Source organism: Netta rufina, assembly GCF_964035555.1.
Source record: "Netta rufina genome assembly, chromosome: 1".
Taxonomy (NCBI): Eukaryota; Metazoa; Chordata; class Aves; order Anseriformes; family Anatidae; genus Netta; species Netta rufina.
In genome coordinates this window covers 69,473,751-69,490,602 of record NC_140123.1, presented here as the reverse complement: position 1 = coordinate 69,490,602, position 16,852 = coordinate 69,473,751, and the positions used below count along the sequence as shown (strand labels likewise).

Sequence of the window (16,852 nt, the reverse complement as noted above, 5' to 3'; positions counted from 1 at the left end):
TGTCTTCACTCCATATGTACCTTTCTGGGCAACAGTGAGGATGTATCATGCACACACATCTGCTTCACTGCATGCATATATGCTTTCCATTTAATTCTTCTGGCTCCAGTGGTGATTTTTTGATCTCTAAAATGATAACCAGTATAAGAATGACATTTTGCAATCAAGTGTTGAATGCATTTTTTATTTAAACATTAAGATTAAATTACAAAAGCTTCTGGAACAAAGAAAGATGCCAAGGAGAAAAGAGCTGAAAACTTAGATTGCATTTTCTCATTCATTGTGAAAGCAAAACACATTGGCAGCAGCAAGGCGTTTTATAGAAAATTTTCAGATGGACAGTACAAAGACCTTTCTGTCAATATTGTCACTGAAATACCTTGCTGTCATGAAGCACTTTTTTTTTTTTTTTTTTTTTTCTGATCACACTTCTTAGTGTTGTCTGATTGGTTTTCACTGTGGGAAACAAGTAATAATTATTTCAGAATTATTGTAATTCTTTACTGTTTATTTCTGCTAATATAACACAATCTTCTCAGGAAAACGTCCAAACATTAGCTGCTTTACCTTAATAAAATGTCTACTGCCATTGTCAAAAGTTTTATTTGCACAAATATGTTCCTAATCTATGTTAATTTCATGCAATATATCTCTAATTTTTGGAATAGATACTGAGAACCATTCAAGAAAATTTCCTTGGAATGCAAAACCCAATTTTATTTTATTTTTTAAGGGCAAGATTCCACACCTTTATTTACACAAGTAGCATCTCGCTCTCTGTGTTACTCCACTGCAAGCTAGAGGCTCAAGCAGTGAAAATCAGCATAGCCCCATTAGGATTAACTGCCTTGTATTAACTTCTATTAAAGAAAACTGGGCTGAGCAGTTTTATCTGTGGAGTAATGCGCTACCTATAACCAGTAAAGGTGCTCAAACATAGCCCTACAGTTAATAATTTGGCACATTTACAACTGGCATTACTCACAGTAACCTATCAGATGACAATAGTGGAGCTCTTCAGTAAAATAGAGGTTAAGCCTACATTTGTATGACTGTACATCTGAAGTATAAAAACCACGATATGTAGTACACGTGAACAGTTAAAAAATATAACTTATTTTATTTGTAAACTATCAATGCAAGATACTCAGCAGCAAAGAAGCCATGTTCAATGTCTTCTGATCTTTTATCAAGATCTGTTGCTGTAAGTAATATAATTGTCTCCGAAACATCTGAGGTTACATGTAGAAACAATCAAGGCAATATTATTTGTACATATTATTAAACATGCAAAAAACTTCCTGAAGAATATTGCCCAAATGTAGAAAGTTGTCTGGATCTCAAATTTTCCTTGGTAGCATCTGCTTTGTAAGTATGGCTCACATGTGGCTTTAGAGTCCTTCAGTTTATTTTGGAGAATTGGCACCTTTAATGACAGGCTCCCTATTCAAATATGTGGCCCAGTAGACTAAGTTAAAAGTTCCGAATAGCACTGGAAAAATTATCCGGGACATTTTGTCAATCTTACTGATGCTGTTGTAAGTCTTTTTGCTTTCGGCAGGCTTTTCTTCTGTGGACTTGGCTGGAGCAGAAGCTGTGTTTGAGATGACAGATGGGGTTGAGTCCTTTGGCATGTTTGGGGCGGGGGTCATCTTCCCAGTGCTGTAAGTATTTGTTGATTTATTTCCCAGCAATTGGCGCTCTTTTTTCTGCAGTGCAAAGACCAAAACGTTAGACCGCAGAAACAGAAAGTGGAAACAGGTTCTCAGGATACCAGACCCCAAACTTAAGCACTGTAATCAATCATGCTAACAAACGCTGGGGGGCTATTCTGACTTTGACTCCCAAACAGCTGTTTCTGCCTCCATGTTATAGCTCTTACTCAGGCTAAAGCTTCCCTGATGTCAGAGATAATGAAGCAAGGCTGTCTGGACCCAGATCCCAGGGGGCATGTATGTTAGCAGCTTCTCCTGTCAGGGTGAAGCAGCCCTGCAGCTGGAGAGGCTGCTGCCCCCACGCCAGCCATGCCCTCCTGGCTGAAGGCAGCAGTGCGGTGAAGGGCTCGGTGTCTCTGCTAGCCCCCCTCCTGGTACTGCTCTGGCAGGGTGCCTGCCAACACAGACTTTCTCCAGGACATCATTCGCTAAGAGTCAGTCCTATTCCAAAATGTTCCTTTTGGCTTGAAACTCAAGGTTGTGTTTTCAAAGAATGCTCTTTTGCCTCAGTTTATCAAAATTATTGTGGTAGGACCATAACCCATGGAGCTCAACGTGAGCCTTGCCATTTATCTGGGAGAGCACACAGAGTCCTCCTCAGAGATACCTCTTATGGCTTCGTAGCTGATTATCACAAATTTGGTCACTACATGTCACACGCACTCAATGCCCTATATTTTTTGGAAAACAGTCCGCTTCATATAGATGGCAGAGACTGACAGTCTACCTCTCTGAACAGAAGAAGGCATATTTCCTTGCAAATATTCCTCTATAGGAAGGTAAGAGTATATCACAAATTAACTAAACAGAGAAGATGGAAATCCTGCATTCATTCATATGAACTATGCGGAGTTAGTGCTTTTTATTCTGGGTATTTAAAACATGTAAGGTAAGCACCTTGATTTTAGCAGCTTCCTGGGCTTTTTTGCCATCCCATGCCCAACTCCTCTTGGTGAAATAGTTGACTGTTGCAAATTCAATCAATGCAGAAAATACAAAGGCGTAGCAGACTGCTATAAACCAGTCCATTGCAGTAGCATAGGCCACTTTTGGCAAAGAGTTGCGGGCACTGATACTTAAGGTGGTCATGGTGAGGACTGTTGTTACTCCTGTAAAGGAGGAAAAACAAGAGGCAGAGATCAGCTTGGTAGCCCTTAGGAGATTCCCAGTAAGTTATGAGTGGGCCCCAACTCAGTGTGATAGCTAGAAAGGCCACATGAAGTAAATCAGTATTTGCAAAGTTTGGTCTGAAAGAATGAGATACTTCTCTGAAAAAGAAAAAAATGAAAGCCTCTGTCCTCAGGTGTTTACTTCTCTGTGTTCAAGTTATCTGTAGTTACAGTGTACTTAAGCATGATTTTAAGGATAATACAAGCCCAACTGTTGCAGAAACCAAAATCCTACTAGCATTTTATCCTTGTACATTGATGCATGATATATATAGGGTGTCACTTGTCAATTGGTAACATGATATAATAAATGATCAACCTGTTCAGCAATAACTGTCATAATAAAGTGTGATTATTGCTTTTATTTTCTCACATGGAGATTTTATCATTGAAATTGCTGACTTATTTATTCCCTTGACTATAGCTCCTCCCTCCACAGAAGTCAGTAGCTGACAGAGCTGCCACTAGTTCCATCTGTGGACAGATGCCTCCAGCAGGACAAAACTGAACTCTCAGTTATGCCTTCATGAATCTAAAATCAGCATCACCAGTCAGCAATGTGATGCTGGCACCTGTACTCCCTGTACAGATCGTGAATTGATTTTTTATCAAAGGTGCTGACAGATTTCAGTAGGCTCCTATAGATGAATGGCTCTATTAAGAACTGTTGGCCAAAGTTTCACGCACAAAGCTGCTCCCACTCCCCTCATTTCTCATCTAGTAGGTTTTTTGATTTCATCAACCTTCAGTTAAGACTGTTTATTTTTTTGCAATCTTCTAGTGATAAGTCGAGTAATTTAAGAGACCCCAAAGGATTTTTCCATGACAGCTTCTGTAGTAAATATACATTTTCTAAATGCAAAATCATATTAATTTGTTTGATGGTAATAGAGATAATTGTCACTAATTAACCTCTACATGTTTTTTCCCAGATAAACATCTTGAAAACACAGATAAACAAAATGTTTTGAAGTGAAATCTGTTTCAAATGCTTAGACTAGAGTATGTACTATCATCATATGCATAGCTTTTTGTTCTAAACCATCACATATTTAACCTGAGTGGGGAAAAAAAAAAAAAAAAAAAAAAAAAACTGAAATTACAACAATCCGATTCTTCTGTTTTCCATCCTTAACCCTCATATAATTGATTCTTATGCTTTTTTTTTTTTTTTTTGAAAAAGCCCAGACAGTGTTTTTAAATGGATTTTGAAAATGGAAGAGAGCATGAGAACATCTACAACACAAGCAGAAATGAGCTCTGTGGTTTTGTTACAGAAAATCACATCCACAAACAAGTCCTTTCCTTCCTCCATGCTGTGAGAGAGTCAGGTACTCACCAAAGACAGTCCGAGCAGGGACAGATTCTCTGTTCAGCCAAAACGACACTTGTGATAAGATCACAGTCATGATGCAAGGAAGGTATGTCTGGATGACAAAATAACCGATTTTCCTTTTGAGATGAAAATGTGCTGTCATAATAGTATATTCGCCTAAGGGGAGAAAAATGCATACATGGCTAAAATAAGAGAGGCTTACTGATTTGGGGGTTTAAGCAGGACAGCTACACCTCCTTTTTCGGGATACAATTCAGCCACTCTTAATAGTATGAAGAATATCTAGATTTCTGTACTATGGAATACAGAAGCAGAAGACAGTGACTGACTACTACTGCACTGAAAACCTGCAGTCCTTTTATGCACCTGGCACGTCTTGATGTTCACAGGCATGAAATCTCTGGATTGCTGGCAGTGCCTGTTTTTGACCATGTCCCACAAACTGTCCCGTCAGAGTAACAATTAAGGCCATCTACTCTTAGAAACCCGATTTAGAAGCAGGGCTTAACCTCGTTAGGGACCTGTTAATGCCAAGCCATCAGTTTTCAAGAATGACAACAGGTCCAGACGCTCCTCCTGCACCACACTTTAGTGACTGCCTGTCCCAATATCTGTGCTTCAAAAATTCATGTTTTTCCCAGAGATTTTAAGAGGTCTTGTTGATTGGAGTATCTAAATCCATCAAATTGCTTCTCCAGGAAAAAATAAATCCTTCTGGAGCATGCAGTTTTCCTAGAATTTTGTATGCCTTGACTCTTGGAAAGATTACATGTTTCTGGACAGACATTGTGCCATGTCTTGCTCACCTGGGCAATTATTAGAGTACTGCCTTCATGAAGAATTCACTAAAAGCTGCTACAGCAGTGTTGAACTCCATGTCTTTTTTATATGCCAAATTCACAGCATTGCCTTAATCTGGCTTTTGTCAGGCCCTCTGAATTTCAATACAAGCCTAAAAAAAATGCACTCCAAAACAGACAGACCAGCTGTCATCTTCCCTAACAGTTCAATAAAAAATCAGAACTTAAGCAGCTCTTTCAGACTGTTCCTGTAAAACCATAGTTGTTACTGATGGCCATTCATTGATGGTAACTGCTCCCCAAAGTCAAAAACTTGCTATCTGAGAACAGGCTACCATTTTTCTGGGGAAAAATAGAGCTTAAACATAAGCATAAAAAACAACCAACCCCCTTTGAGCCCTAGCAGATCTCTACTTATATTGACTTCAAATTAATTTAAAAGCATGCATTATTCAGCTGGATGCTGATGAATCAGAGTAATGCTTGTTCTGAAAAGTGTATTGTCCTCTGAGAATAAAACAAATATAATTTCCCTTTTGACTTATATATTTTTCAGATCCTGGGAATTTTGGGGCTCATAACTCAAATTTTCTAAAGAACAAATTGAATGAAGACCTTAACAACTTGAGCTAAAGGATTAGCTATAATCTCTGTTGCAAGAATGGACTGTTACCTTCCATAGAGCAAACACTAAAGGAAAATATATAACAGACTGAATCTGCGTTGAGTAAATTGCATTAAGTTGCAGCCAGCATTGCGAAGCAGTTAGATTTGGTGGATTATTGCTAAGTGACAATATGGCTAATTAGCAGACAACAGGTCTACAGTGAGAGGTCTTCTGCAGGTATAGCTATCCTGAAGAGTTGAGGTAGAGGAGTTCTGTTCTTTTGGATGAAGTTTACAGACTTATTCACACTGAGAATTTTAGACTGAAAGACTGGAATAGCATAGAACTGCCTCACCTGACAGCCTGCCTTAATCTTTATGACTTCCTTCTAGAGTCTGATTTTCTGGTGAAATGCTTTCCTGACGAGGGATGTGGGGATGGACAGGGGATGCTGTGAAACTGGGGAGAAAATCCCTGAGAAGCAACATCTAATTTCCTGCCATTTAGTGTAATTTTGAACCAGAGATGCTGAATATGCTGTGGTTTCACTTGCTCTTTATTTAGGAGCTCTCAGTTTGTGGATTACCAATAAAATATGCCAGGAGCAGCGGGGTCTACGTGCCTGTAATCTCCTTCTGAGTTGCTGCTGCACTGGGATGTGTTTGAGTCCCAGTGTCCCTGCTTGCTAAGGAGTGACGATGTGCATTATTGATTTTGACAGTATGTTTTTGGAGCTGGAATAAAAACAAAATCTGCACAGCTTCAGCAGAGCAACAGGATCCATCTTTTTCTTTTGATGAATACAGAAAATGAATGCCTATATTTTGATGTTCTTCCATAGCTGATTCTTACCTTTGTGTTTTCTTTAACCTACCAAACCTCTTGTCTCCACTGAAATAATATCACCTGATTTTGTATTTGCTCTTCTTCCAGCTGCTATTTTTTCCTATTTTCCCTGTTGCCCTTTTCAAAAATGCCTGCACTAGGAACATCCTCTCCAGCAGACTTGGGGCTGGCAAAAAAAAAAAACAAACAAAAACAAAAACAGAGCTTGTTTTTTAATGCCCTGGGACCACTGCTTGAAGTAATGTTAAAAGCTGCCTGAGTTGGCCTTTTGTTTATAGAGAAGGAACTCCTGGCTCTGTTGGAGTGGCAAAATTCCCTCTTACTTCTGTAAGGCCACAGTATATCCTTAGATCATTAGCTTTCTTGAACAAGGGGTAATTTTTATTATAGCTTTCTGTAGCACTTATAGATGAGAGTCCTGCTCCTGGTGGGGTCCACTCACCACTGCAAAAACAATTCTAATCACAGATTTAGCACTGGTGAAAAGCTCAAGAGAGCATTTCTTCCCAGAGCTATGCTACTGAGCTGCTGCTGGTCTTAAGTTTTTCTGATGTTTTAAAAGCTAATACAGTGGCTTTTTTTGGTACCCAGGTGATGGAGATCTGGAGACTGTGCTTACAAATTTTCAGGATCTCACATGCTTTCTTCCAATGCCATTATGCTGGGATTCACAGGAGTATTTTAGTGAGGATGGGCCAGACCCTAGGCTTGTTTGGTTGCCATATATGCCTCAAATCAGTTTTATCAACAGTTCTGGCACAATCCTGATGTTAGGTCTGTGACACTGCAGTCCCTGATCATGCTGACATCCACAACATTTTGGTCCACAAGAGAAGCCTGTGTTATTTTGATAGTGCTGCACAGGAAACACTCATCTCAAGAAAAAAAAAAAAAATCAGACTTATTTGGTGCAGAATGAAGGGCTGATTTTTTACTGTATTATTTAGGCTTTGGATATTTCAGAGATTGGGCTCCAGCTGGCAGAATTGAAAAGAGTGGGTTTGTGTTTTGTTTTGTGGCACTGCAGATCCTAAGTTAGCAATGAGAGGTTCTGGGTCTGGGCAACAGAGCTGGGCAACCATTTGCAGAAACCAGCAAGATCCACGTGGACCCAGATCCCATATCTAAATGCTTTCAGCAACGCAACGGCAGGATGCACCAGATGTTGGCACTGCTGGAAGCAGTGGGAGATGCCAAGTATCTTCTCTTCTGGGGGAATAATATTTGGGGATGTTAGCACAAAAAAACACACCACACAGGTGGCATATGTCAGAGCCATTTTCTGTGGCAAAGCTAAAATGTTCCCGATTTCAAAATTGGTTGGTGAATTGGGAGCTCCAGGATACCTTTTCTGAGAAGACAGATAAACACAGCAGCTTGGGTACAAAATCAGCAGAATCCCACAGGACTGCTGCAGGTCCAGTATTTCCAATTTAAAAAACAAACAAACAAACAAAAAAAAACTGTTAGAAAGAGAAGCATAAATGTCCTGTGACATATGCAAGCATTTTGCCTATGCAACTGCAAGGGCTGTGTATTTTGACTCATGTGTCAAAAAAATATAAATAAATAAATAAATAAAGTAAAAAATCCCAGCAGTTGGATTCATGCAACAGCTACAGCTATTTATTTTTTTTTTCTTTTTCACTTTCAAAAATGCAATAGAAGGAAGAAATGCCTTAGATGGCTGTTCATAAGTAACCCTGATTTCTGGCCTACCACGAGCTTGATGAAGTCCAGAAAATCCATCGTGGACTGATGCTTTCCCGAGTGCAAAATCGGATTTTTGCGTTTTGCTAATCCCCAGTTACAATCTGTGTCCCGCTCTTTGTGATCCACCCTGCAATCAGAATCCAGCCACCCCAGATGCAACCCTGGACACTAATATAAAATCTTGACATTGGAAAACAAGCATTTGTTAGCCTAAATCTTAGTGTACAGGAGGGAGGAGGCTACTGGGCAGCACCTTTGGGCTTTGGAGAGTGCAGCATTCCCTTGGGCTGAGGACTACAAGGAGCTTTCTGAGGCAGACTGCAAGCTGGTGGTGGCCTGGAGCTGACACACTGGAGCACACGCTGCTGGGACTGGGTTGTTTTCTGGCTCTGAGGAGCAGGACAAGCTTGTAGGAGATGCCCCAGTACATCCTCTGGATCTTTTTTTTGGCCATGATGAAGGCAAGAGGGGAGTTGCCATTCATCGCAGAGAACAACGCAGCTATGATGGTAAACTGGTAAGGACAAAGGTGTCTTTCTTTGCTCTTTAATGGGGGATAGCAATACATATTTGTCCTTTTTCTACCACGGTGGCTCCTCTGACTCTGTCATCTCTTGACTTTTATATGTCTTTGCTTTAGAAATAGCTTTGTGACTCCTGAGTTAGGCAAAGGGAAGGGATGAAGCTCCATAGTGGTTGTGTGTTGTGGGTCCTTTGTGCTGCCTGAGGCAAGCTTCCCCTTGCTTTGTCTTGTGTTTGGAGAGTAAGAGACAAGCTCAACCACCCCCTTTACTGGACACATTTGGACATTTTGAGTAGAAAGATTTATGTGCCTTGATGCTTTGGTCAAAGTAACCTTGTGTGTGAGTGTAGTCCTGCCTGTTTTCACATCTCCTAAATTTCCTGTGGATAGTAACCAGTTCCTAACTTGATCTATACCTCATCCTCTACAATCCTGCCCTCAGCTCCAAGCCTGTCATTTTTCACCAGGGATGCGTCTGCATCTCCAGAAGACACCAGGCAATTAGACCGGTTTTGTCATTGCTAATTACATTTCTTCCTGCCGCAGGGTGTCCCCCATTGCCCCCCAGGCCCCGCGGTGGAAACCTCCTTTCCCTTCAAGGCAGGCTATGTTGTTCCTGCGGGCTGAGGAGCCCTCACGCTCCGTGCCACTAATGCTCTCAGGACGAGTGCATTGTGTAACCTGGTTAAGCTCCTGTCCCACAGGGCCCCTGTGACGCCTGTCACAGCCTCGCCCCCCCCCCGGGACTCCCCCGCCAATGCGCGCCCAGGGCTGCCCTTGTGTGGGGGCCTTAAGAAGCAAGGGGGGGACAGCGCACGTGGGTGCCTGGGCCGGGATTAAACCTTCTTTGCCTCCCTAATGCTGCCACATCTGGTGCCTCCACGTCCAGCTGGGGAGGAAACGGGAATCCTCGGGGCTGGCAGCTCCTCTCCAGCAGCGGGGTCCCCTGGGCACGCTGCAGAGCCACGCCACCGCGGCCACCTGCCCTCCTCTCCCTCCTCCTCCCCCAACAGCGGCCTCATCGAGCAAATCATTTTAAAGCGATGATTGAAACGGATCAAACGCGTGGGTGGTGTTTGCCTCCCGGGGTGGTTCCTCCCACAGGGAAATACGCCAGTAATAGCGCTGGCAGCCTGGGCAAAGGCAGCTGCCAAGAAGCTGTGTGCGGTGTCTCTAGCACTCCTGTTAAATAGCGAGAGCTTGGATGCATCTTCTGCAGCGGCTTTGTAAAGTACCTAACAGCCAGCACAGGGCCCTCTCCAATTTAATACCTCTGCTAAGTAGCCAGGAACCTGCCCAGATCTCCCTAGCACCCCACATCCTACAGATGCATCCCTGTCCTCCCTGAAAAACAACCAGAGCCTTTCAGCAACCAGGGGGTGGAAATAGTCTGCCTACCTGTACTGGTGCTGATGTTTTCAGTTCCTACAGTCTGTCCCATCAGGTGGTACTGGTTAAGTCGTGAACCATCTTCGGCCACCACCACAGACGTTGTGGTGCTATTAGTCCACACATAGATCACTTCAGAATTGGGATAAGCATCTGTTGACACAGGGAAAAAGAGATGGTGATGAGTAAAAAACACCGTGTAATATTTTAGTGAATCCTTAAATGATAAATGGTGGGGAGAGGGAAGAATGGAGGAGTGAGAGTGAATGAAGAAAAACAAATAAAGATGATATAATCATGTTCCCATATGCCCAGCTCAAAAAATATTAGGTTGAAGCCTTCTAATATAACAGATGTGTGGGATGGTTTGTCAGAGGGTGGAACAGTGCAGGTATAAATATAATCCATAACAACCACTCGATTTGAGAGAGCAGCTCAGACCCATACTCACGTAGCTGGCAGCTCCTAAACCCTAGCGAGCTGCAGAAGGCATTTCTTGAAGTCCCCAACTCAAAAGCACTCATGTGCCTCGAGTGCCTAGGCAAGGGGGAGCTTCTGTGTCTCATCCCATTTCCACAATAAAATACCAAGTAATGCTGTGGGCAAGCACGGGATCTGCTGTGTGTGCTGAGTTTGGGATATGTACACATGGGTGAGGGGATGTGTGTGGGGGACGAATGCAGATGAAGGAAGCTGGGACAAGTGTGTGTGTCCCTCTGTGCATGCATGTCTGTGACCCAAAAGAGCAGAGAAAGTACTGAGGGGTGGGATGGCATGAAGGAGAGCAGGAGCTGGATGTTGTGCTTACTGGAGCAAACTGGTGGTGGTGCAGATACACCTGCACGCCTGGAGATGCGAACGTAACAAGATCTCTCTTACGAGCCTTTGGAAGTCCTTGGAAATAAAGGCAGTGGCAGAACTGCCAACTCACTCCCTCCTCAGTAATGTTGCTGTTATTTTTAAAGCCTTAACACCTGGAGTAATTAAGCTATTATAAAAGAATCTCATTTTTCTTTTAGAAATCCTGACAACGCTGTCTTTTATTTTTATTTTTTAAGCTTTCTCTGCATATTAAGTAAAAAAAAAAAAAAAAAGAAAAAAAAAAAAGAGCTGACTATGCTTTTAAATATATTTTATTTAATTAAGGAGATCTCACACTTCTTACCTGAGCACCCTGGTTATTGAGAGCTTTCGGGTAACTTTACTGCAGGCATGTTACATGGGCAGGAGTCCACTGTACTAATATCTGGACAACTTGCGAGGCTTACTTTCCCAGTGGGATGTGAAATGCAGATAGAGCTTGAAGGAGGTGAAATCAAATACAAATATCTCACCTTCTGCACTCTGTAACTAGTAAGATGGTGGTGCAGAATGTTTTCTTCTGAAAAAACTCATGTCCTACTTCGATACAATCTAGTAGGCAACATGTGGTGGCCTTCCAGATAAGAACTTGAAAGGCAAAGGCAGGCAGCTATCTTGAAGGTTGTATGTACAGTGTACTGTCTCCAACAGACCACAAGTTTTGGTTGCCAGAGCCAGCAAGCTGTCTTGGAAAGCAGTGATGCCACAGAGGACTTAAAAACTTTCCCAGAGAGCAGCTCAACATGAACTTCTGAGGCACTGCAATGGGAAAAATTTGCTAAGGCAGCCCCTGAATTCATAGAACGAGGAATGTCAAGCAGCAAATGGGAGGATATCCTTGTTCAGGTTAGGAGCAGCTGTAGCACAATGAGCTGCAGATCACTTGGATGCAGCAGGGAGGAAAGCAGTACCTTGTTTTCCCTGTTGCTAATCTTCCCTTAGCATCTGTGGGAAGTGCTACCAGAGGCAGAATGCTAGGCTGGGTACACCTTTGATCTGACTTTTTACAGCTATTCTTACATTGTTGTCCACACTTTTGAAAAGCTATGGAAATAATGACAGAGAAAGACGATTCAAAAGAGGGTCACAAGTATCTCCAGGGACTGGAAAACAAGTGTTATGATTTGCAGCTTAAGGAGCTCAACTTATTTAGCTCACTGACAAGAAGCTGAGACATGACTCAATCACTGAGCATAGATACTTCCATGCAGAAAAGAAATCTAAGAACAGGGTGGATTTTTCACACTACTGACAAAAGGAAAAGAAAAAAAAAAAACAGTGCCTGAAAGATGGTTTCAGAGAGATTCTGATGAAGAATAGGACACAATTTCCTAATTGGGGGTTGGGGTGTGATTAAACAGTGGATAGCTAATCTTCCAAGAAAAGACCATGTGCTGCTGTCACTAGAAATATAAAGATAGGATGAGATCTTTTTCATCATACCTCTGACAGTAGCTTGTTGCTGCTGTGCTCACTGCTGGAGCTAATCCAAGTTTTGGAATTTGAGAATCTATGAATCCTCCATCCTTATTAGCCATGCAGCCATGCAGGACTGCCCACACGCCTTTCATATGCTTGTATTTGTAGCTGTGGAGTAAAATTACTGTAATTACATCTCATGATCTGCTTTGAAAAACTACGAAGGAATTTCTTCCCTACTGCAAAATATTTGCATCACAAAAAATGGTGGAATTTCACCTTTCCCTTAAGAGAAGAGACGCTCTCCTCATCTCAGAGATGATTACAAGTTTATAGCATTTTTAAGTAGTTCCAAAGCTAGATCTGGAGAAAAGAAGTAGGAGGAGATGGATTGGTTTAAAAAGATGCTGCAGAAAACCCTCTTTCTAAAATGGGTTGTTATGGTATATCTGGTATATGTTGTTCATATGTTGATAGCCCCAGTGAATGCTGGATTTGTGTAGGACACTTTTCTGTTGAAAGCACTGTAACCAAATTCCACTGAAATTGAGACCACAATGGGACACAGGCCAATAAGGTTTGAAAGGTATTCAGATGTATTATTTCTTAGCTCTACCTACCCTTGATGGTCCTAAACTAAGCCAGTGTCTCTGCTTTGAATTGCAGCCTTTATTGGGTAGTTAAACACATGCACTTGTGCAAGCTTGGGGGCTCTTATCCTGGAGCATCCCAGCACATTCTCAAGTAAAAAAAATAATATCTGTAATTCAAACAGAGGCTGGGAGGTGCCAAACTGCACCCAGACACACCAGATCTCACAGGCAATGAGGAATTTTACAGGAATTTTCTTCTCTCTGCAGTACAGTCTCCTTTGCTTGCTTCTGCTCTGACTTCAAAGTAACCACAATGGGACTGCAAGAGCTTCTTGTGCAGGAGCAGAAGGGTGGCTATTAATAGGGCTTGACAAGATAAGGGTTGCACATATCCTTATGGAGCCCACTCCAAATGGATGCATTCAGCAGTGACTTCCCTGCCTCCAAAGAAGTCTGTCACATTAGGAATAGGATAAATATACCCCAGTCTACGGATAACCTGTTGCACAGGATCATGGATATGACCTCTATCTTCCATGCAACTGTAAGAAAACAAGGCCTGTGTTTTAAAAGGCTGTAATAAAGGATTTTTTTGCTTAATGCCTCACTCCGGGCAGGCTATGAGAATCTAAAATTCCTTGTAAGAAAGAGAAGATTTGAGAAAATGTCAAAACAGGAATGTGAATGTAAAAAGATGCAGCCACCCCCTCAGTCCCTAAGCACCCTTGAGAGGAATGTACAGCTCTGACAGGAATGGGCTACCCCACAAGCCTTGGTGTGGCAGCAGAACCATCGACCATGTTTATTTTCTGGTCATCTAGATAAACCTGTTGGTGCCTGCGTAATTGTACTACATGGGTGTCTTCCTGCCTCAAACCTTCTGCTACACCTTCCCAGAAGCCTCAGACTCCAGTTATCCTGAGCTTGACTACCAAAAGCTCCAGCTCCACTCCCAATAACCCATGCAGTATAATTAGGCACAGTCATATTGAAAGCTGAAAGTGTGGGAGTAGTCTAGAATAATGTTATTTTGCTATCGGGATAGAGCAGCTGCTAATGGAGAGATGGTATTATTCACTGTCATACCAAACTGTGTAAAAACCTCCCTCTATTTCAGTAAAGCTCCCAGAGGGTTTCTAGTCTGCCTTGCTCACTGAAGGACTGAAGAACTTCAGCTCCTGCTTTCTAGAGTTATGGGAAAGGGTTACTGCTGATCAGGGAATGAGGCCCTCACCTCCTCCATACGGTGTGCACACTGAGCAAGGAATCTCCCAGAGATTAACAGGAAAATGTAGTAAATGCTTTAGGTTAGCAAGCTAGAAGAACACTGCTGGTGTTGCTGTAAAAGAAAACCCAAATTCAAAGCCACTGAAAATACAACTGAGACTGCTTGGCTTTCATTCTAATTTAAGCAAGTAGGCTTCTGCTATTCTGAATCTAAATAATTAATTTGGTGTTCTTTACCATCATTTTGCTAGCTTGCCAAAGAAAGGGGGAAGCCTCATTCAATTATTCTTTCTCTTCTACACTCACTCTTTCAAAAAGCAAGAAAAAAAGGTAGCAGTTGAGATGAACGGCTGAAAATACAGAGAGGTATGATGTTATTAGAAGAAAGAAAATGACAACAGATATATTTCTAGTGGGCATTTGATAAATGACTGCAGACTTATCACCTACCAAAATGATGAAATAAAGTCATTTCTTCTCTTATCTGTTTATTAATGAGTGGATCCATTTTTCTACATTCCAACATCCAACATACACCGCAGTGAATATAAAACCCATAAAGAACTCCTTTGTTGTTTTTCCAGCCTCACCACTATCTTCCTACTCTCATATATCTGGCAAGGTGAGCACGAAATGGCCCTTCTTACACCAGTGAACAAAGGGCATGCAAGCAACCACAGTAAATGGGAGGAAATACATTAAGACAGGGTCTAACAGAGCAAAACAGCCAGTTGGTAAGACCTAGAGGAACCTTGCCATTCATTCACCCCTTGCGGGGTGCCCTGTTTTCCCTTGGACAGTTGTACCTGAGCAGGAAAAGACACACTGGGACAACTGTCTGCATTGACTTGTTGGCCTCTTTCAAGGTGTTTCTACTTCAGTTTTGGAAAGCCTTACAGTAAGGATTTTAAAAGGACAGAAATTAGATCTTCAGCTGCCCTCTCCAGTGAATGAAACAGTGTGAGTCATGCAGCACTCTCCCAGTGAGCAGTCCATCAGCAGGAAGCCTTCTTCTGCCACTGCCCCCACCATAGGAGCTAGCTCCACCTGTGGCTACTGACACACATTTACCCTTCTCCCCTTTCTTTCTCTTCTACATTTAAATAAACTCCAGGAAAAAAATAAAAAAAATAACAATAATTAAAAAAAAAATCTTAGCTCCTTAAGTCAAACAAACCAAATATGTATGACTGAGTCCAAACTTTAGGTCTGTGGGACCCAGATAGATTTCTAGGACTGAATTTTTTAAGCTATAATCACCCACAAAAAAATCTACAATTGCATGCTACAATTAAATAAACTGCCTAGCCACAGTCCGTGACTGGATTTTTTTCTTTTAGAAATACACTACTTAGAGATACCTAAAGAGATAACTGTAGAAATTTGACTCAGCTTGTTTTCTATTTTACTCATTACAACTGTGCAGCTACATTCTTAGCTTTTACTATCATATTTATTACATGCCTCAGGATTGTCAGACTGCCTGATTTTGGAAGCACTGCTAACCCCTGTTGAAGTCCGTTGATTGTGAAAGCTGTGCATAAATTGTTTTTAGAAACTCTAGTTATAATAGCAATATTAAAACAAATATCTACGTCCATCTCTCTGTCTATGTATTTGACTCACTTAAAAGAGACCGTTAGATAACTCAATAGAGATCCAGATTTACAATCTTGCAGATTTCTGCAGGCAGTAAAACAGTGCTGCTAAGAAGCCATAAGGTAGCAGCTTGAATTCCAAAATTCAGGCTGGGTTTCTCCTCGTTGGTGCTTGAATACTTTTTACCTTATTACACAGCACTGTCAATGTTTGCGTCTATACAGCTGAGGCTAGATTCGAGTTCTGTAATTGGAATTTCCCATTAAATTGAGTTGATGAGAATGAATCAGTGTACAAATGAGATCACTCTATAGGAAGAAGAAGTGATTGAGTAAAAATGTAAATTTAAGTATAAAAATAACAAACGGTTCTAAATATGCATGGACTAGGTCTAGGGGGAAATAGCTTTTTATAAAAGTAAGTTATTAAAGTAAAACAGTGATTTAAATTCTAAGAGAAATGTATTCACCTATTCAATGACTAAGAGCATAAATCAAGACTTTTCCATAGTGTGATGCTGGATTCTGCTGTTCTTGTGGGAGTTTGAGGGTCACAGAAATTACTTAAGGGACCTGAAATCATCGGAATTAAAACCGACCATTTAAACTGGCATGAGCTTACAGCATCTTGATAAACAGCATGAATGACTTTGAATACATGCCATGGACAAGAAGCATAACGTAAATGAGAATCACTTAGAATCACAGAGTGGTTGGGTCTGGAAGGAATATACTGAAATCATCCAATCCAAACCCCTGCTCAAGCAGGGACACCTAGAGCCAGTTGTCCAGAAACACGTCCACACGGCTGTTGACTGTCTCCGAGGATGGATACTCCGCAACCTCTCTAGGCAACCTATTCCACTGTTTGACCACCCTCAAAGTGAAAATGTTTTCTTGTGTTCTGATATAATTTCATGCTTTTAAATTTGTGCCCATCATCTCTTGTCCCTTCACTGGGCACCACTGAGAAGAGCCTGTCTCTCCCCTTTTTATTCCCTCCCATGACATATTTATACAGATGGAATAAATCCCCTTGAACTTTCTCTTCTCAAG

General features: G+C 41.6%; 2 protein-coding genes across 2 annotated transcripts in view; one reads left to right on the top strand and one right to left on the bottom strand.

Moving 5' to 3' along the window:
- Positions 1 to 1,406: 1,406 nt before the first annotated feature.
- GABRA5 (gamma-aminobutyric acid type A receptor subunit alpha5) overlaps positions 1,407 to 16,852 on the bottom strand; it is a gene marked incomplete at both ends in the record, with an annotated part of 54,085 nt that continues 38,639 nt past the window's right edge. The window contains 4 exons of the mRNA XM_084290842.1: positions 1,407 to 1,709; positions 2,613 to 2,824; positions 4,224 to 4,376; positions 10,108 to 10,251. Of these exons, the coding sequence (XP_084146968.1) occupies positions 1,407 to 1,709; positions 2,613 to 2,824; positions 4,224 to 4,376; positions 10,108 to 10,251 (812 nt within the window). The remainder of the gene's footprint in view (positions 1,710 to 2,612; positions 2,825 to 4,223; positions 4,377 to 10,107; positions 10,252 to 16,852) is intronic.
- The window catches only part of GABRB3 (gamma-aminobutyric acid type A receptor subunit beta3), a gene marked incomplete at both ends in the record, with an annotated part of 192,720 nt that continues 184,470 nt past the window's right edge, over positions 8,603 to 16,852 (top strand). The window contains one exon of the mRNA XM_084290820.1: positions 8,603 to 8,703. Within this exon, the coding sequence (XP_084146946.1) occupies positions 8,603 to 8,703 (101 nt within the window). The remainder of the gene's footprint in view (positions 8,704 to 16,852) is intronic.